The sequence below is a fragment of the Trichosurus vulpecula genome, chromosome 7, assembly GCF_011100635.1.
Source record: "Trichosurus vulpecula isolate mTriVul1 chromosome 7, mTriVul1.pri, whole genome shotgun sequence".
Classification (NCBI taxonomy): Eukaryota; Metazoa; Chordata; class Mammalia; order Diprotodontia; family Phalangeridae; genus Trichosurus; species Trichosurus vulpecula.
The window spans coordinates 13,080,107-13,101,163 of record NC_050579.1 but is presented as its reverse complement, the minus strand read 5'-3'; the positions used below and the strand labels follow the sequence as shown (position 1 = coordinate 13,101,163).

Below are 21,057 nucleotides of genomic sequence, written 5' to 3'. Positions count from 1 at the left end.
CTGGATTGTAAAGGGCACGAAGAGGGGGAACATGCAGCAAGGCTGGGAAAATGGGATGAGACGAGGTCGTGAAGGACTTTAAAGGCAGTTTCTGTTGGATCCTGGAGCCCAGAGGACACCATTGATGGACAGAGACCTGCACTTTAGGAAGGCTCTTTGGTAGCCGAGTAGAAGACGTGTCAGAGCCTCTGATGAACTGCAGCTGCACGTGGCTTGTGAAAAGGTGCTGGGCACAGATGCCCTACACAGACCAAGCCTCTTCAGCAAGAATCGAAATTGGAGATAGAATTGGAGAAGAGCTGGACGATGCTGTTGGGATCCTAGGATCAGAGAGCTGGAGGGGACCTTGGAAACCATCTACCCTGGCCTTGTGAGGGCTGAGTGATGTGCCCGAAGTCACCAAGGCTGCAGAAAGGTTGTCACTGAGGCTTGAGCCAGGACACGCTTCCCATTTTACAAATGAGGGAACTGCATGATCTGCATGTACACACACGCACACACACACACACAGTTTGAAATATGTATGCACATGTGCATATACAACAATGTTCATATTACACGTTATCTACACATATGCTGGACATATCCTTGTCCCAACTCCACTTAAACCCAGCTGAGTCCTCAGAGGGTGGGCTGCATTTCTTCTTTGAAGACTTCTAGGGACAAATGGGGTGATGCTTGATGTGTCTTCCCCAACACCCAACATGTCCTTGATAGAACTGACTACACCTAAGGTTAGTACTCCAGTATCATGTAACCGATTAAAATCAATTCAGTTTTACAAAGGGATATGGACAAAACTGAAGTACGAACCTCCTGGACCAGAGGCCTCCTTTCCCTCATTGGCCACTGGCACACTTGAGGAGAGATCTCTGCCCTGCCCTGGTACCTCCAAGGTCACGTCTGAAAGGAACACGGCTGCTGAACATCGCTCCAGAACCCAGCTCGGCTGCCTTTGCACAGACTCCAGGGCCTGTCCCTTTGGTTCTGAGATCCCCGGGTGACCATAGCCCTGATCCATTCAGTCTCCCACACTCCACTAAGAATGGATGCATGGGACAGAAGAGCATGGCCATGTGTACACTGTCCCAAGAACTGGGCTCTCACAGGTCACATCCAGATTGCAGGGGAAATGACTGGTCCAAAGTCACACAGCTTCCAGCCCAGCGGCCTCCTCGGCCATCATTTTGAAGAGGCCATGTTAAACCCAGAACAGCCATTTCTTGCCATCAAAGTCCTTGGTCTGTCAGATGGCTCGACATCAGAAACAGAGATGATTTTATCGGTGGAAATGACAGGAGAGAAGAGATGTTGACGTCTGCTGCGCTGCTGCCCCCTAAAGATCCTCCAGAGGAACCTTCCCGATGAGTCTTCTCTCTGCTCAGAATGGAAGCTCCTTGAAAGCAGTGACACCCTGTTTACTTGTGTTCCCCCCTCCCCCGCCAATCATTCATTAAGCCACAGCAGTGGGTTTGGGGAGGAGTAGGGAGTCAGGGATTTTTCCACCACGAAAGTGACAGACAAAAGGCAGCGATGATAAAAGTGAGTAAAAACAAATCTTTATTTGAAAGGTTCTTCCTTAGCCCAGGGCCTGGAAGGTGCTACACCAAGGTGGACAAGGTATGATCACAGCCCGGGCAACAGATATGTTTCCAGTTATTCCTAACCCTAACCACCGGGAAGGTCAGGTGATGAGCTCTTTGACCCATCGCCACAGTCAGTCTATGAAAACAGGTAAAGCTCATTACATGCAACTGAGCCTGTCTACAGCACATCATGAAATGCTGACCATGGAAAAGGCACTGGGCAAAATGCTGAGGATCTCAAGGAAACATAATGCTGACACTCAAGGCACTTCCACTGTGTTGGAGGGAAATCACAGAGATGGTAACAAAATAAAGAGAAAGTAGAAAGGGCTCAGAAAGACACCAGGGAGAGGAAACTTGAGCTATAGCTCGAGGGAGGTGGGGGTGAGGAAAGAGTGAATTCCAGGCTGGAGGATGGGCTCAAGAAGGGAGTGATGGGGGCAGGGAGACCGATTAGGAAACTGGGTAGTGCTTGAGGAAGAGACGAAGATGAGAGCTCGGGCAGAAGCCTTGGGAATGAAGGCAATGGATGTATGCCAAATGATTGGAACAGGAGGCTTGGAAGAGAAGTGAAGAGCCTGAGAAGATTCCCAGCTGGTGAACCTGGATGAATACAAAACATAGGCACCCTCCACAGAAATGGGGAAGTGGATGAAGAAATGGTATTTCTCTGGGCTAAAAGCCCTTTTCAGACGCACCCCCTTTCCAACACCCTCCCTTCACAAAGGTTGATGGAAAACAAAAGGTCTCTTTTAGAAAAAGGGATTAAGGATAGAAGCTAAACTCTGAACAAAGCCATCATCTAGTCTTGTTTGGATCATTGCCTTCCCCAATCCTTTAAGGGACTGGGCTGCACCTATTCTGAAATACTAACCCCAAACTGTATTTTTATACATTATGGTTTTTCTTCTTCAAGATTCCTATCTTAGTTCAAATTGTCTTGGGGTAAAGGAACAGCCATAGGCATGATTATGCCAGGAATGCTTGGATTTAGAATGTTTAATTGAATAAAATTATTTCTAGTAGAATTGTATGTTAAAAGAAGAATACAGTATTCTTTTTTTTTTCTTTCAATAGAGGCCAACCAAGTTGGGGTGGGGGGGAGTGATAACGAATTCTGCTTTAGACAAGCTGAGCTCAAGAGGCCTAAGGGACAAGCAGTTAGACACGTCCTTCAAATGGCTGGTGGGACAAGAATACCCAAACACCTGGGACTAGAGATAGCGATCTGGGAGGAATCTTCACAGGGACAATGATTGAATTCCCCAAAGCTTACAGAGATCACTGAGAAAAAAGAAGGCAGCAAAGCATAGAGCCTGCAGTCCTAGAATTGGGGAATCAACATGGAGGTTGGTCAGGAAAGGGGATGGAGAAGGAATAGAAGATATAGGAAGAGCATCAAATGAAGGGCAGCAGAAACCTTGAGAGGATGCAGGAGGAGAGTGGGACAGGAGTGTAAAGTGGCCAGAGACTACAGGGCATAGGAAGATCAAGGATCAGGGTCAAAACCAGATGGAGGAAGATCAGATTCTTGACCATGGCCTAACCCTGACTTGCCGGAGCTCTCAAATACATCAGAGGGCTCAGGATTCTGTCTGCATCACAAGGCACAAAGGCTGGAATGGACCCATCATGTGACAGTTGGGGAAACTGAGGCCCAAGGAGGTAAATGGTCTAAGGCTGTCCAGGGAGAAAGTGGCAAAGCCAGGGTATGAACCTGGGGCCTGGGTCCATGACACCAGGATGCTTCTACAATATGCATGTGTGCCTTTAAAGTCATTAATTTGTTTTTTATTTGAATGCATTACATCCCCATAGAGACCCAGATACTTTGGGGCCACTTCTTTCCAGTACTGTTTCTGGCAATAACAATGAGTACTTTAAAAAAATACCTACGCCTTATCTCTCATCTTTGAAGGGCTGAAGTGATCCCATGTCTGGGAGCTTGACACTTTCCGTCTTTTTGTTGGGGAGGAAAACTCTCCTTTTGAGGTGGCCCTGGGTGAGGCTGCACGGTGGAGCATGGTGACTGTCTCACGCAGGGAGTCCCTAGTGATGCCCTGGGGGGAGGCTGCCTTTTGTGCCTCCCGTGGACCATTGCAGAGGCCTAAACCTTCCAGGGAATCACCGAATCTGCTCTGAGTCAGCACGTTTGACTTCTGCCCTGATTTCTTAAGGAATAAAAGCTCCTGTGCCCACTGAGTTGTTTCTTGGGAGTATGTGTCAAACATGGAGTCTATCACATTCTGGGCTTTGCAGGGTATCTGTTCCATGCAAAAAGGCAAGGACTTTCTTGCCTTCATAACCTTCTCTCTAGGAAAGCCAGTCTTTGGGCATGGTTCAGAGGCATCGGAAGCTGAGTGCCTCTGATAACGCCTTTCTTGGGATATGGGAGCATTCTTGGGTGTCTGGAGCATCCTTGGCATCACCAATGATCTGGACAGATTCCTTTCCTGCCCTAACACATCCTTTCCAGGAGTACCCTGCTGCAAAGGGTAGAGCTTCTCCTTTGCACTTGTCAGAGCAGGGGGCAGACACAACCTGGGTATCGCTGGGGACCGGTACCCCATGTGGCTCCAAGAGGGGCTGGGGGCTGCTTGTCTCACGTCCCTGGTCCTGGAAGGAGATTTCCGAGTGGAGCGGTTAGGCAGTGACGCCTTCAGAGCCAGTGGGGAAGAATCGGTGGCTAACAATTTGCTGTCCTTGACAACAGTGTCTGGTTCAGAACAGGGTAAAAAGTTCTGCTTATAATCCTTTCTGCAAATTAAGCTATTTTTCTCACTTGGGATAACTTGGAAGTTTTGACTAATCTTGAGAAAACTACTTTCCATTGTCAAGGTGACGTTAAGCTTCCTCATCTTTGGGAACCAGCCTTTCGAAATATATTTCTTTGTGGAGATGAGGCCCATCTTCTGAGAAGGTAAACACTTACTCAGTGAACATAGCATCTCTGCATAGATGTCACTGAGGGTGAGTTCCTGGGCAGGCCCTTCATCTTCAAAGACAGTGTCCCCTAAGGAGGTGTTCCTGCTGGCTCTCCAGGCTCTCCAAGCCAGCAAGCTTTGATCTGGGGGCACGGCCACCATTCTGCTCTCTTGGGGACCTTGGAAGGCTGAAGTCGGCTTAACTGCAATCCCACGATTCTTTCCGGGGCCATTACCACTGCAACCTGAGAACAAATTAAGACCAAATTAGATAGATGGAGCACTCTGTGCACTACAGCCAAGCCTGTTTTGTGGTCTTCCAGAGTCACAGAGCTGGCCCCTGGACTAGGGCACTGTGGCAGAAGGTCTGGCAGGTTCTCACACACATCAAGCCCTCTGCCATGCTGGGACCACTGCCCAAGGGTCAGGCTAGGTGAATGGTGAGGAGGGGTCCTCACCAGGGGATTGGCTGCTGGGTGCCAATCTGGGGGCGCTCACAGTGCCCGCAAAGCTAAATGCATCACTCCAGACTGATTAGTGAAGTCTAAGCCCAATTTTGCACCATGCCCAGCGGCCCCAGCTGAAAACTTCAATGATTTGGAGGAGCATGTTTAAAAGAAAGCAGTGCGCTGCTCGCCCACCAAAGATTCCTCTTTCTATCTGCAGCCTTTAGCCAGGGCCACACCTCTCCTCTGTTGGTACCAAAGCCATAGGCCAAAGTTGTGGGAGCCGAGGAGCGTGTTCCCACACTCTGGCCTGGAATGGGTATGGCAGGCCCAACACAGGGTGGGAAGAGACAGCCAGAGAGCCCCACAAAGGAACCCAAAGCCCAGCTCCACAGGGTTTGTCCTGAACAGGTCTGGGTCGAGGGAGTCCAGCAGGAAACTGAGTAAACACCGGGTGTCCACCACCATCACTCACCAAGTAAAGCTTTAAGACTGTCTTCAGCTGAAAGGATCTTCGGGGTTTTTTGGGCCTTTCTCTTGCTGAAACTGTCAAACTGAAAATAAAACCAGAAGTCAGGATTTCAAACCACCATGCAAGGCCTAAAGGATCTGGAAGCACACAACTGGATTTGTGTGTTGGAAGCACCTTGGGCTTGACCTGTGTCTGGACGTCCTGACGATGTTCCACTCTGAGAACAGCATGGCAGTGTGACCCTGCACACTCCTCTGTAAGAGACCCCTTCCCAGGCTGGAGATCCCAGGTGCCCAAAGCTCCTGGAGCCACAGGCACACTCCCCCAGATGATCAACCCTCCCCACCCCCAGTGGTCCTCTCTAATCTTGGACCACCATGTCTGCATCCAAGTTCTCCCTGTGATGTAGCTGAGATTTGCTCTCTCCCTTCCACTCCCTGCTCCAAGTTCTTCCCTGGGGTCAACAGACCAGTCTAAAGCCTGGGAGCCCTTAACAAGGACAGCAGTGGCCTCTTGAGGCTTTTCTTTACCAGACTAAATATTCCTCGTGAAAGCACTTGGTAGCGCTTTGCATGAGGGGGGATGTGCTGGAGTGAACAGGGCCCTGGACTGGGGAGTCAGCCAGACCCTAGTTTGAATCTTGCCTCCCGCTGGCTGGGGGAGACCTGAGAGGACCCTTCCTTGCCTCAGTTTTCTCCTCTGTAAATGGGGACAGCACACAGTTGGGGGGCTGGGGGCAGATGGGTCGTCCAAGGAGAGCCACCGAGGCTTGCTGTCCACTCCAAGGACACTCTGACCCAGGATTCCTCGTACATCATTAAATCCTCCTTGGGAGCAAGACCCACAACACAAAGTCCTTTGGATAATCGTGTGCAGATGGTCAGCATGCCCAACCTTGCCTGGGCAATGCCACCTCCAGGATGGAATTACACATAAGAGATTGGAGGAGGACCGCAGAGAAGCACAGGACAACTTCTATGAACTGATGCAAAGGGAAGTCCACAGACCCAGAAAAGCAACACACCACCATGACACAGAGAGCGTGACAAAAAGACAGTATCAAGTGAGGATGAGTGAGATGCTAAGAGCCATCCTTCGAGTCCTTGGAGAGTCAGGGACTGCGGGTGAGGAGCACTGGGGAGAGGATGACAGACTTATTCTGACGCACTGGTTAGGCTCAGGAAAACAGTTTTTATTTATTTTTTATTCGTCATAAGGGATGGAGGAAGTAGAGGGGGAAGGATGTATTGGGAAATGCAGGTGATGAAAAACACAAGATCAATCAATAACATTCATTTATTTTAAAAGAAAAAGAATTACCATGATCATCCTGGGATGGTCATCTTCCAGGATCACATCCACCCGGGTCATGTATTTCTTGTCTAAATCATTTTCTGGAAGGCTTTGAAGACTGTCACCCTAAGACCAAAAAAAGTACTTAGAGAACCAATATTCCAAAAAACCCTCCTCTATACTTGGTCTATTTAACTGTACAGCTCACGACGGGAAGATCCTTTCAACTTAAGTGCCAAGTCCACTCAGGACAAAGGGCTGACCCATCTGTACCGCTACAAGAATGCCTGCCTTTCCTCTTAGGGATACAAATGATCCCACTCCCCAGGCAGGTTTCACTCATTACCTGGCTACCTCTATGCCAGTAACCTTGCTGCCTGAGCCAGAGATCAAACCCTGGAGGAATTAACCCTTTCAAGTCAGGATTCCTCCACAGGGCCCCCCTCCAGCCATCCCTGCTCCCACTAGGTCCAGACCCATAATCTACCAATACAGTGTCACTTCCGCAAAAGGATCTTCTACGGCCCCTCCTTATCCCAGTAACTTTGTGCTCTATCTCCCCATTAGAACATAAGCTCTTTGAGAGCAAGGCCTGTCTTCCCTTTTGGATGGGCATGGCCAGCTGTTGGCATAGAGCTTGGCACATGGTAAATACTTAATAATAATAATAATAAAAAATGTCTCTTCATTCATTCACCGGTAGGAGTTCCTTACAAGGATTTCCCATACCAGTGAAACCACAAGTCAAGATGGGGAAACCCTGTATCAAAATATATTACTAGAAATTGCCCCACATTTAAAATCCTTCATATGTAGTAATCAAAAAAGTTAAGACAAGTGACAACTGCATTGGTAATTAAGGAGGGCTTTTAGCACTTATTCAATCAAGTGCCCTTGAAGAGTGTGGCCTTTATTTCCTTGATTAAATTAGGAGTCCCTGATGACCTCCTTGCCTCAAGGGAAAGCCTAGTTTACATGGGTTTGAGTGACATGTTTGTGACATCAGAGGCTTTTAGACCACGTGGGTTTAAGTAGCATTTTTGTGATGCTTTTAGGTCACATGGGTGAGTCACGTGTGTGACTCACCTTTGACCCCGAACAAGATATGTAAACCCAGAAGTTGGCATTCTCCCTTGGGGCTCTGAGCCACAGAAGGAGTGGGGCATGACTCTGGGCCAGCCATTGTTAAGAGCTCCCTAGCTCCTGAACTCAGGTGTTTGTTTCTTGGTAACTATGAATTGTATTTGGTCTGTTTATAACGTATGTTTGTAATTTGTTTGTATTTGCTCTCAAGTTCAGGGTACTGGCTTTTCCCCCTGAAATAAGCGAATGATATTTGTATGTTGGACTGAAATAAGATTGTTAACCCCTTAATGTTGCTTTCCTTAGTAAAGCAGATCAAAAGAACCTGTGCTTGAAGCTCTTGTTGTTGGGCTTGTGTTGGTCTTTCACCCCCACAGCAGCTGCTAGCCCAATTGTTGCAACACAAGCCTATTGTTCTTGCTCCAGCTCAGGTAAGAGACAGCTGCCACTGTTGTGGTTAAAAGCCAGGACAACTTTGGGTGGGAGGAAGGAAGGGGGTGGGGCCTAGACTAGGGGGTGGTACTGACAGGGCAGGGAGTCCTGTCACTGATCACCCACAGGGCTGAGCTTCAAATGTTTGGGCAGACCTCACTTCATGCAAACCCCCTTTCCTCCAGCCCTGACCCCGCCTGATTCTAGAAAAATCAACGAAAGCTGTGACCGAGTAGAATTGGTTCTTACCTTCAAGCTGAGAGCACCATTTCTCTGAACCAAAGATTCATCAAACCCAGTGCTGTCAACATCTGCAAAAAAATTCCAATTGGAAATAGACTATTTGCTTTCCAGATCACTTTTTAATTATTCCAAAGCCACAATAAACTTTCTCAAACAGTATCACCGACTGCTTCACAAACATGCCAATAATCCTTAGACATAAACATGGCCGTCTCATCAGCAAAACAAAAGCATCGGTCCAGAAGTCTATGGTAAAATCAAAACCATCTATTTATCAAGTGATAAAGCAAGTGGGTTTTAATTTACTCCAATTCTCCTTATTAGTTGGTCCCCCAATTTTGGCTGTAAGCATCCTCCAAGCGTCTGTGTGGAAGGGTATAGAAAAGTCTCAAAATTAATAATAAAGTTAGAGTGACCTCAGGAAGAGTAAATACAAGTGGGGAAGTGGGGCCCTAACTGGAGAACTACTACAAAAGAAAAACACTGAATTAGCTTCAACAAGGCCAGAGATTCAAATCTTGCTCCAGTCACTTCCCAGCTGTGTGACTGGGCAAACTACTTAGACTATCTTATCTGTAAGATGGAGATGATAATAGCACCTCCCTTGCAGGGGGATATTTGCAAAAGGCTTGGCACAGCGCCTGGCACATAGTAGGCATTATTCAGCTGTTAGCTATTACTACGAGCTGGTAAGATTGGCTGACTCCTGAGAACGCACGTTCTGTGGAAATGTGCCCCGAGTTCATCAGCTGGCTATGGAATTCGGATCTCATGTTTCTTTTAATGGATTTCTGACACAGAAATAGATGCTGGTCGTTCACATTAAAAAGACTCCAATTTGCTAAGAGCTCTCTCCTCCACAGTAAACCTAAGCTCTATGGAAGAACACAAAACACGTGGCACCCAGAATCCCCGAAACCACGGATTAACAAACATTCAGAAAATCTTACTAAGCAGATAAGCATCTCAGTTGTTCAGCTCACTTCAGACCTAAACTCTCCTTATAAATCAAGGGCTCTTACACCTCCCAAAGTCTGTTCAAAATGTTTAAAGGAGTATCTTACCTGGGAAAGTGCTTCGCATGATGTTATCTATACTGTATCCTTCTTTCTCCAGGGATGTCTTAAAATTTAAAAAAGTATTATCACTTAAAAATCTCAGCAATAACTGCCTTTAAAAGCACTGGCTATAACTGTATAAACAGCCAAGAGTTTTCATTTTGACACACTGGAGGGAGAGAACATTGTCTTCTGGGGCCATTTTCTCCTAGGATATTCCATTTAGACAGGCCTTGAGGGCCTGAGGGCAGCCTAGAATGCTCATTCTGCCAGCTGGCTAGGACCACCTACTCTGGACTTTGGGCTTTGCCTAAAGACATGAAGCTGGTCTTTCTGAAGCCACCAGGAGTTTGGGTGCTTTGGGGCAGGAGGACAGGAAGAGAAGGGGTGGTTTATGGGAATAAATAAAACTTTGATTTTTTTCCTGAAGATGGATGTGAGGGTGGGGGTGGGGGGGTGGGAGGTGGAGGCAGACAAGACAGCAAGAAGAGGATCAAAAGCCTCTGAAGCTGATTTGCCAGTGGCCTGGCAGACTGAAGGCCAGCTCCTTCCACTTGGCACTCAGCTCAAGGCTGCAGAGGCCTGGGAGGAAGGCTTCCTCCTTATAGGTGACAAGAGAACCTAGATTTAGGGAGGCCACCTGCAGGACATCTGTGGTGTGGTAGACGGGCTGCATTTGGACAAAGCAGACGCCTGGGCTCAGATCCTACCCGTGTGTTAAGCTCTCTAAGCCTCAGTTTCTGCACCTGTAAATTGGGGATAATTTTACCCGTAGCATTTGTTTACCACACGGAGCAAGCCTGAGGCTCAGTTGGGCTCATGGAGGCATTCTGCACACCTTGGAGTCTTCTGTAAAGGTTGGCCACCATACGAGGTAGTCAGAGGATCTGAGCATGGCCATCATTGGGCTCCCATCCTGGGTCTGTCACTTAGCCAATGACATTCCTCCACTCCCAGCACACAGCTGCCCTCTTCTCTGCTATCTCTCTGAGAGGCTGGAAGGTAGTCACATGTCCAGGGAGACCCAACAGAGTCAAGGGGTTGGGGAGAAGAGAAGTCTCACTTTATGGGTGTCAGCTTGGAGAGATGTACAGGTTTCTATCAAGCTAGAAATCTGGGACAACAGGTTTAGTGCCAAGAGGACCTGGGAGACTGACATGTCCCCAGCATCCTCCTGTCAATGTGCCCATGGTCCTCAGAAAAGCAGAGGGGAATCCAGCTAGAATGAACCTTCATTGCTATGTATTGGCTGCTCTGCACTAGGCCCTCCTCCCTTCTCCCTTCTCCCTGGACACTCTCTAGCCTGGGAAGCTCATTCTTTCCAGGGGCTTAATCACCATCTCCAGGCAGATATCTCTGTCCCCCTACCCTGAGTGTCCCCAAAGTCTCTGAGCAGTCTTAAGCTTCAGTAGCTTAAACTTAGCTTTAAACCTTCCCCTCTCCTGTCTTTCTCACACTGATGGCATCCAGGTTCCCAGCCTTGGTATTACCCCTGTCTGGTCCCTCCTCCTTGCCCTACAGACCCAATCTGTTGCCAGGCCTCGTTCCCCCTTCCTGGGGGAGGAAGTATCCTGTCTCCCCCAGACAGCTGACCGAGCATCAGGGCTCTCCCCATGCCATTCGGCCTGTAGGTCGGGGTCAAAGTGCTGCTCTGACACACCTCTCCCCTCCTCAGTGGCTCCCTATGACCCCTAGGACCAAACAAAAAAAAAAAAAAGTCTGGGTCGAAAGCCCTCCACTGCTGCCCTTCTGACCTCCCCCATCTTCTCACACTCAACTCTCTTCTAGACACTGGGCACAGTGGGATCATTGGCCTTCTTTGGGATCCTCCCCTCCAGCTTGAGTCCTGAGGCGTTGGCTTGGCCGCTACCCAGTGTCTAGAATGCTCTCTTTCCCTCTTGGCTTTCTTGGCCCCAAGGCTCAGTCTGAATCCCACCTGTCCCATCTCCAGCTGTTTGTGCCTTCCTTCTCCATTCACACTCTTTTTTTTTTTCCCTGTCCACAGGTATTTATATAGTGTCCCTCGATAGACTGGAAGCCCCTTGAGGGCAGGGGCCTGTCTTTGAGTGCAGGGCCTGGTTCCTAGAAGATGCTATTTCCAAGAATGTTACCTTATTGTTGGACAGCGGGTAGCCCTTCTTTCTGCACAGGGCATGGGGCAGGCACATTTTAAGCTCTCAGTGACAGACGGGGAGAGAGAAGAGAACTGCAGGGCTTGACTCCAGCCTGTGCAGAGCCATCCTCGGCCATCAAGGCCACCCAGAGACCACATTTATGCAAAGGCTGAATTTCAAGTTTGGTCGGATGGCACAGGAAGAAGAGCAGCAGGCATTGCTCAGTTACGAGTCCAGGGGTCGAGTCCTTTGTCACCCCACCCCCCCCACCTCCGAAGGTGTGTGACCAGGCACAATTCTGACTTCAGTTTACCCATCTAAAGAACCACGAGGCTGGTTCTGATGCTCTTAAAGCTTGGCTTGGCTCCCCGGAGCATCCGGAGATTTCTGGGCTGGGAGGGGCCCTGGAGGTATCTAGTTTAGCTCAGGCATTGTAGAGATGAGCAGAGACAGGCACATGAGGAGGGAGTGGCCAGCCCTCAGGGGAGGAACCAAGGCCTTTTTGTACTTGAAAAGGGAGGAGGAGGAGAATGGCTTCCATTTTTATATAGTGCTCTAAGGTTTGCAAAGCACTTGACAAACATCATGTTGTTTGACCCTCACAACCACCCCATTTCATGGAAGAGGCTCAGAGAGGTTCCGTGATTTGCCCAGGGTTACACAGCTACTAGGAGTCTGAGGCCAGAGTTGACCTCAGGTCTTCCTGACTCCAAATCTAGAGCTCTATTTAATGCCCCAGCAAGGACTGAATTCCTGAAAGCTCAAAAATATGAAAGGCAGGTTAAGACCATTTCCAAAAACACAGAATACTTCCCGTTTCCTGAATCCTAGAAAGATTCTTTACTGATTATAACAGGTGCGAACGCTTATACTTAACATAGGTTAGCATGCATATCACAGAGCTGTTTCTTGTTTCTTAAGAAGGCCTTTGCTTTAAATGAGTACCTGAATATTCTGGAAGATTTCTTGGGTTACTATTCCTCCACCCCATTCTTTCAGGCCTTGGAGAAAAAAAAAAGTTAGCATACAAACAGCACAACTTAAATACTTGATTCACTTTCACCTTGACACACAACCTGAATCTATTTGGAAATGTCAGTAACTCCAGAGAAGTCTCACAAAAGAAACAGCAACCTTTTTGTGGTGGCCAAGAACCGGAAATTGAGGGGGTACCCATCAATTGGGGAACGGCTGAACAAGTTGTGGTATACGAAGGTAATGGAATACTAGAGTGCTCTAAGAAATGAAGAGCAGGTGGATTTCAGAAAAACCCGGGAAGATTTGTATGAACTGAAGCAAAGTGAAATGAGCAGAACCAGGAAAGCACTGTACATAGTACCAGCCACACTGTGCAATGATCAACTATGGTTGACTTAGCTCTTCTCAGCAATACAAGGATTCAAAACAGTTACAAAAGATTCATGATGGAAAATGCTGTCCACATCCGGAGAAAGAACTGATGGAGGATGAATTCACACAGAAGCATACTGTTTTCACTTTATTTTTATCATGACTAATACAAAAACATGGCTTACATGCTTGTACATACATAACCTATATCAAATTGCTTACCCTTTTAGGAAGAGGGGAGGGGAAAAAATTCAGAACTCAAAAATTTTGTAAAAATGAATGCTAAAAATTGTCTTTACGTATAATTGGGGGGAAGTGTTATTTAAAAAAAAGAAAGGAATAAAGAAAGAAATAGCAGCGCTGACCATCAAGCCGAGGGGCTTTTCAGTTCCAGATCAAAGAAAGGAAAGGAAACTCCATGATGGGACCCCAAGAAAGCACTGAAGACAACTCCTCTCCCCAGCACTCTATTTCTTTTTTTTTTTTAAACTTAAGAATGCTGAACTTAAATAGGAAATAAAATTCTCATTTATTTCCATGTACGAAGTAGAACAGATGAGGACTGGACAAATGCCAAACCTTCCTCTCTCTCTGGCTTCCCCTTGGAAGACTAACTGTGAGGTCCCTTCACAGCTCTGCTGCTTCCCCCCACCTCTGCCAGCACTTCCTTCTCTTAGCTTCTGGGCATCATTTTAAATGCCTGAATGACTCTCTGATTTATTTCTGACAATGCTATTGCTAGCTCTTCTCTATTACCAAACTCCTCTTCCCAAGTGGAAAACCAAATCAAGTACGTATAGTCAAGTAAAATGCACTGACCGTGGCTGAAAACGTGTGTCCCATTCTGCACCTTAAGAAGCCTCCCCCCTTAAGTGGGTGCACAGCCAGCTTCCTCATCACTGGGTCTTTGGAATCATGGCTGCTCCCTGGGGACATCTGAGCTCCTAAGTCTTTCAGAGCTGTTGGCCTTTTCTATATTGCTGTCAGTGTATCAACCGTTCCCCTGGTTCTACTCAGCTCAATTTGCATCAGTTCACATATGTCTTCTCAGTTTCCTTGGGACTCTTCTTACTGTGTGATAATATTCTATTTTTTCCAGATATTGGAAATGGTTTAGCTGTTCCCCAAGTGATGGGCATGTGCCGCCCCGCCCCCAGCTTTGTTTCCTGTTTTTTATCTTTGAACACAAGGGTCTTTTCCCTCTTTCTTTGATCTCCTTGGGGTACGATGACATTTCTAGGTCAAGAGATATTTGGAGTTTAGTGACTTTGGGGGGGTATGGTTCCAAATTACTTTCCCAAATGGATGGATGGACCAATTCACAGCTCCACCAAGAGCATATCAATGTGGGGCAGCTAGATGGCACAGTGGATAGAGCACCAGCCCTGGACCGAGGAGTTCAAACCTAGCCTCAGACTAGCTGTGTGACCTTGGGCAAGTCACTTAACCCCAAATGCCTCCCCTGCCTACCCCACTGAAAAGCATATCAATGTGCCTGCCTTTGCGAAGCCTCTCCAATAAATCATTTTCCTTTTCTTTAATTTTTGCCAATGGTATGAGTGTGAAGGGTACCTCAGAGCTCTTTTAATGTGCATTTTTCTAATTAGGTATTTGGTGAATTTTTCTCACATGGCTGTTGACAGCCTGGATTTCCTTTGAGAAATGCTTTTCCTAGCCTCTGACAATTTATCTACTGGGGATGGCTCTTATTCTTTTTTGGGGGGGGCGTGGTTTGGAGGGGGGAAGACAGGGCAATTGGGATTAAGTGACTTGCCCAAGGTCACACACCTATTAAGTGTGTCAAGTGTCTGAGGCTGAATTTAAACTCGGGTCCTCCTGACTCCAGGGCTGGTGCCCTACTCACTGCGCCACCTAGCTGCCCCAACACAAGTGACTTTTTAAAAACCAGTACCAAACAATTTTGATAATTACTGAAGTTTGAAATCCATTATTGCTCAGCTTCCTTCCCTCCTACCTTTAACAATTATATCCCTTGAGACTCTTGGCCTATTTTTTCTCCACATACATTTTGTTATTATTTTTGCTATATGAAGTAATCCTTGGGTAGTTTGGTTGGTACAGTATCAAATAAGTAAATTTAAGTTCTAATGTCATTTTTATTATATTGGCACAGCCTAATCATGAACAATTAATATTCTTCAATAATTTATGTCTATTTCTGCAAAGAGTGTTTTATTACTGTGTTCACAGTTCTTGTGGAGGTAGGGAGACTGCCAAATACTTTATACATTCTGTGGCTATTTTTAAATCTCCTCCTGGCTGGGTTTTGTTAGCAACATAAAGAACAGCTGATGATGTGTGTGGATTTTACATCCTACTACTTTACTAAAGTTATTGTTTCAGTTATAACCTTTAGTTGAATCTTTAGGGTTCTTTACAGAGGACAATCATGTCACCTAGAAAATGAGATCACTTTGTTTCTTATTTGGTTATTCCTTCAATTTCTTCTTGTCTTATTAATGAAGACCCCAGCCCTCCCTCACTCAAATCAAAAGTCAACTGCACGTCACGTCATCATTTCCCTGATGTCACGGTCCTCTTCAAGAACGAAGGACAAACACAACAATTAATGAAGACCCAGAAGAGAAAGTCCCTGGCATTAATAAATAAATGATTCAACATCAAACACTGATTATCACTTTATCAGGGGAAAAGACATTAAAGACAAGCCTGACCATATGCCTTGCTGTTGCCCCCTAAGGACCAGAGGCCCTCCCATCGGGCGGCTTGCAGCTGAATCCTTCTCCAGCAAGAGCAGGGGCCATCGGACTTTTCTCTTTGTAACTCCAATGATTGGCAGAAGGCTCACATAGGAAGCTCAATAAATCCCAGTGCTTCCTATAGCCTCCATTCCAAGCCCTTCCGTAACTTGCCTCCTCCTACCTTTCCAGTCTTCTCACACTTCACTCCCCAGTCTATGACACTGGCCTTCTCTCTGGCTGGCTGGCCCCCACATCTGGAATGCTCTCTCTTCATCCCTCTCTGACTTTCTTTAAGTCCCAACTAAAATCCCGCGGTTTGCAGGAAGGAATTTTTCCCCTACCTCTCAATGTCAGTGCCTTCCTTCTGTTAATTATCTCCTGTTTATCCTGTATGGAGCTTGTTGGCACATTTGTTTGCTTGTTGTCTCGGCCATTGGAGGGTAAGCTCCTTGAGCACAGGGACTGTCTCTTGTCTCTTTTTGTATCCTGGGCACACATGAAAGGCTTAATAAACATGTCCTGCATAACCATATACTCCTTTCTCTCCCTCTGGAGCCCCAGAGCCTCACAACTCCACATGTTGCTAGACATTGCCCCCTGGCTGTCCAAGGCAGCTCCAGCTCTCCCTCAGAAGCCTTCTCTTTCTGTCCAAGGCACCCCATCCCTCTAGTCTTCCCGCTTTGGAACACTGGGGGCCAGTCCTGACTCTTCCCTCTTATCTCCTCTGCCACCTCCCTTTTTATCCGGAGTTCTTAACCTAAGATCCATGAACTTTGGTTTAAAAAATATAGATTTTGGTGACTGCATTTCAATACAATGGGTTTCCTTTGTAATCCTATGCAGTTTATTTTCTGTACTGAAAAATCTGATTCTGCAAAGGGGTCCAAGGTATCAGCGGCCCGCTGCCCAAGGGATCCAGGACCCAATAAGGGGAAGCAGGAACCCTTGGGCTATGTCAGGTTGGTTTTCTATGGCAGCATTCCCTCTCTCTCCACGCACCACCCCTGCCCCAGTTCAGGCCTTCATCACCTCTCCTGCACTACGGCAATCACCCCAGAGCTGCCAACCTGATGTTCCTGAAGCCCAGCTCTGACCATGTCACTTTCTACACCCTCCCTCCCAAGTCTTCCATGGTTCCCTAGGGTCCTCCCTGCCTGGCACTGAACACCCTTTATGCCATGGCTTGCCAGTGGCTTTCTAGACACAATCTCCTGCCTCTGGTTCCCCCATGCACTCCTTCCTCCTAGCCAAGGCCTCTCTTCTTCCTAACTTTGCTGTTTTTCTTGATGGCACAACTGCACTTCCAGGCACCCAGGCTCCCAATGTGGCAGACAGCCAGCTGGACCTTCACTATCTCTCCAGGGACCCCAGCTCAGGCTCTCCTCCCTTCTAGCCTCTAATTGGCCTCCCATCCATCCTCCAGCCATCGGTCAAGCTGACACTCTCATGCCCCTGCCCAATAAGCTTTGGGGGCTCTCTCTCACCTCTTGGACAAAACCCAGCCTCTTCTGATTTTCAAAGCCCTTTACAAGCTGGCTCCATCTGACCTTGTCAGGCTTATAGGACATTACTGCCTCACCCTCTTCCCCTCCCCATACACTAGCCTACCAGCAGTTCCTTGAATAAGATATTCATTTCTCATCACTTGGCCTCGGACCTTGCTGTGCTCTCTCCCCTTCATGCCTGAAATATACCTCCCCCTTCAGCCCCTCTAATAGAATCCCTGGTTTCCTTCAAAGCTCACCTCAAGGGTCAACTCCTACAGGATCCTAATCCTGATCCCCAACTTGTTTAAGCTGTCCCATTACTTGGCTTGTGCTTGATATTTAATTTTCTTCCGCACATTCGGGTAGGTCTCATCCTTCCCCCTAAAGTAAGCTGGGAAGGGCAGGGCAGGGTTCATTGTTGTCTTGGTAAGGCAGAGAACGTAAGCACCCTGAGGCCAGGGCCTGGATCCCAGCATTAGCTGGTAGGTTCCATAAGTGATTAATAAATGCCAGTCAAACTGAGAGAATAAAAAGACAGCACCAGAGGTGAGGGATGCATGGGAAACAAATGAAGGTGAGAGTGGGAGGAGTGGGAGGACCCAGGCTGAGGGGATGAGGCTAAAAATGTGTAGCAGGCAAAGTCAGCTGTATTCCATTGGAAGCTCTTGGAGGGCAGGGCCTCCTTTTGTATCCCCACAGCTTAGCTCAGTGCCTGGCACATAGTAGGTGCTTAATGACCATTCACCGACTTCGTGGCTTTGAAGATGGCCTGAGTTATAAGGGAGGTCCATAGTGACCCTAACTGCTTTACAAACATGCCACTTCAATCCTCCTACAGGATACACAATTTCTTCCCTTGTTGTGGTACTGGAAAAATTAGTTATTGCTAATGAGAACCCTGCCCCCTAACTAAAACCCCAGTTTGCATAATAAAGAATGGACCCAGACCTTTTTTGGTTTAGCAAATGTCCCTGGGGCTCCGTGACTCCTCCAAGGAAGGTCAATAGATAAGATTATCCCACTTAAGGATAACCAGTCAGAATCTGTGATCTGTCAGGACCTTTGTTCCTGTACCCCCAGACCACCCGGTGACCTGGCATGTAAATTTCAAGAGATAATTAACCTCTGTACCCTGTATTTTCTATATGAACTACTCCTTTACCCCAACCCGGGGCCATTCTGATTTGGGTTGATTATCCCCCAATGGATGCTGGCTAATAAATTCTCCATTTAAAACTTATACTCTGTGGAGTGTCTCACTCACTCTTGGTATAACATTGGAAAGGAAATATTCTTCATCTTACCCATCAAACCCGTATGAAAACATGGCTGAACTTACCAGCTGGTGTCTCGTAGGTTAATGTCGCAATATGCACGAGTTTGTCTTCTTCGAAGGGACGGTCATACTGTGGAGGACAGACAAAGATGCTTTTAGACACTCAGTTTCAGGAGTGAAGATATGACCTGGCTTTTGGGCTCGCAGCCCCAGGGGCTCCCATGAGCTCATGGTCTGGCTATTTGTGACTCCCCATCATTCATTACCATCCATTTCCATAGGCCTCATCATATTCCATCTCCAGTCTCTGGACCTTTGCACAAGCTGTGTCCCCGGGCCTGGAATTCCCCAGGTTCCTTTCAACATTCAGCTCCAAGGTCACCTCCCACCTCCCTCCCCATTACCATACTTTTCACTCTGAACACATTTTGCACCTACTCCTGTGTACATAGGTGGTCTTCACAGACAGAATCTCTGGCGCCCAGCACTCCAACAGGGCAGGGGCTTAATATAGGGTTTGTGGATTGTTTTTGAAACAGCTTTCAGGGGGCTTTTCCTTCTAAGAAGAGGGTGCCAGGCTCTAGTGGGAACAACATGGGGGACGGGGCAGGAGAGGAAATTAATCAGGTAACTGGGAGGGAAGGGGGAGAGGAAGGGAGGCTTAATAGGTGGGAAAATGGGGAGGCCAAAGAAGGGGGAACCCAGGGGGGCCAGAAGGAGGGGAGCACTTCCAAGGAGGGGTGCATGGGGGAGGAGCTGGGGGTTCATGAGGAGGGCACCCAAGAGAGAGGGGATTGGGTAGGGAAAGACACCCCACTGGACACTCATGGGGGTAAGCAATGGGGGACAGTCACCCGCGACGGAGGTGGGCTGAGACACACAGGATCCAGGCCCCCACTGGGAAGGGGGCACCCACAGGGGTGTCACATGGGGTCCCCGTGGGGGGCACGGAGCAGAGGGCTCGTGGGGGCGAGGTCCCCAAGAAGGAGGGATGGGGGGCTCGTGGGGAAGACACGGGTGGGGCACCCGCAGGGGAGCACCGAGGATACTTGCGGGAGGTCACGGGGGTCTTATGAAGCGGGGCACACACTTGGGGGGGTGGAGGTCTCACGGGGCGGGGGGCTCACCTTGACCACCAGGGCCCCCATGACGCTGGCGAACCGCTGGCTGCTGGCCTGCAGCTTCTCGAGGAGCCGCCGGCGCAGAAGCTCCCGCTGCCAAGGGCCGGTGCCCGCCATGCCGGGTCGCGGCAGCTGCTGCGGCGGGAGCCGTTTCAGAAAGCTTGGCCCCGCCCCGCCAGCCACCGTGGGCAGAAGCCGACCCGCTCATCTTCCCCCTCCGCCGCTCTCATTGGCGAGACTCCGCTCCTCACCGCCTCCGTCGAGTCGCGTGATCCCATTGGGCAGCGCCAGTAGATATCCCGCCCTCCTTAGAGAGCCTTGGAGGCTCATTGGTCCTTTTAAATTTGTTGATGCACCCCACCCATTCCAACCGTCGGAGAGCTCGGAGGCTCGAGAAGGACGGGGTTCTTAGCCCCGCCCCCGGCACAGAGCCCCGCCCCAAGCTGGGCGTGGGGGCGGAGCCTCAGGCTCCGAGGCTCCGAGGCTCCGAGGTCCCAGAGGCAACTTTACCGCCCCTAGCCCTCCTGGTGCTTCTGCGAACGCGCCTGGCGTTGGGGTGGGGGAAGCCAGAGGGCCCGAGTTCAAGTCCCACCGATTCCCGCCCAGGCCTTGTTCAGTTCTGGGATCTTGGGAGGCAGCTGTCGCAGGGCACCCGCGTGACCGTAAGCTAGGCAGCCTCAGTTTCCTCATTTGCCAAATAGGGCTTGCGCGGACGTCCCCGAGCCCGGTGTAGAGCGTCCCTTCCTGGGCATTGTCCAGGATCCCTGCCGGGTCCCACCTGCTCCCTCTGCAGCTACCGCAAATTTGCGTCCTGGCTCCTAGGGCTGGAAAGAGCCAACCTTGAGAAGCCCCTCCCCCAGCACCGCCCCCAGGGGGAAACATGCATGCCCAAAGTCACTCAAGAGCCACCATCTCCCCCATCCCCTCCCCCCATCGTCATCGTGGAAGGGCCTGGTAGCGACCCGGTGGGGAGGCTCAGGCCCTCCGGGAGAGGACTGTGGGGGTGAGAACGTTGGGGAAAGCAGCATGGCACCGGAAAAACATCACCTAAGCTCTTGGGAGGTGCTAAGTGTTGGGGGAAACTCTAATAGAAAATATCTCTCTGTCTCTATCTCTGTCTCTCTCTCTGTCTCTCTCTCTCTGTCTGTCTCTCTCTCTCTCTGTCACACACACACACACACACACACACACACCTGCAAAGGCAGTCTTATTACCCATTACTCATTACAGGTAATTAGACTCACTTATGACACATGACAAGCAACCACACCATGGCCAGCTCTCATCTAGGCCCTGACGGCCTTCCAGGCTGGCCATCGAGTTGCGTGTGTTGGGCATGAATTGTAAAGTTTTTTCTTTTTCTTTTTTTCCTGGACTGGACAATGTGCAATTAAACAATGCAATTAACTAAACAGTGTAATTAACCAATGTGATTAATTCATCTGTGAG

General features: G+C 48.7%; 1 protein-coding gene across 2 annotated transcripts; it reads right to left on the bottom strand.

Annotated features, from left to right (window-relative positions):
- Positions 1 to 1,537: 1,537 nt before the first annotated feature.
- On the bottom strand, positions 1,538 to 19,918 carry LOC118858822 (Holliday junction recognition protein). Of its 2 annotated transcripts, XM_036769451.1 has the most exons (8): positions 19,615 to 19,918; positions 18,551 to 18,617; positions 12,597 to 12,652; positions 9,544 to 9,601; positions 8,486 to 8,547; positions 6,749 to 6,847; positions 5,432 to 5,510; positions 1,538 to 4,755 (listed from the first exon to the last, which is right to left on the bottom strand). In XM_036769451.1, the coding sequence occupies exons 1-8, from the start codon at positions 19,723 to 19,725 to the stop codon at positions 3,479 to 3,481; spliced, it is 1,809 nt and encodes a 602-aa protein (XP_036625346.1). In that variant the 5' UTR covers positions 19,726 to 19,918; the 3' UTR covers positions 1,538 to 3,478. The 2 variants fall into 2 exon arrangements, with proteins under 2 accessions (XP_036625346.1, XP_036625347.1); XM_036769452.1 differs by lacking the exons at positions 18,551 to 18,617; positions 19,615 to 19,918 and adding an exon at positions 17,469 to 17,555.
- Between the last annotated feature and the right edge of the window lie 1,139 nt (positions 19,919 to 21,057).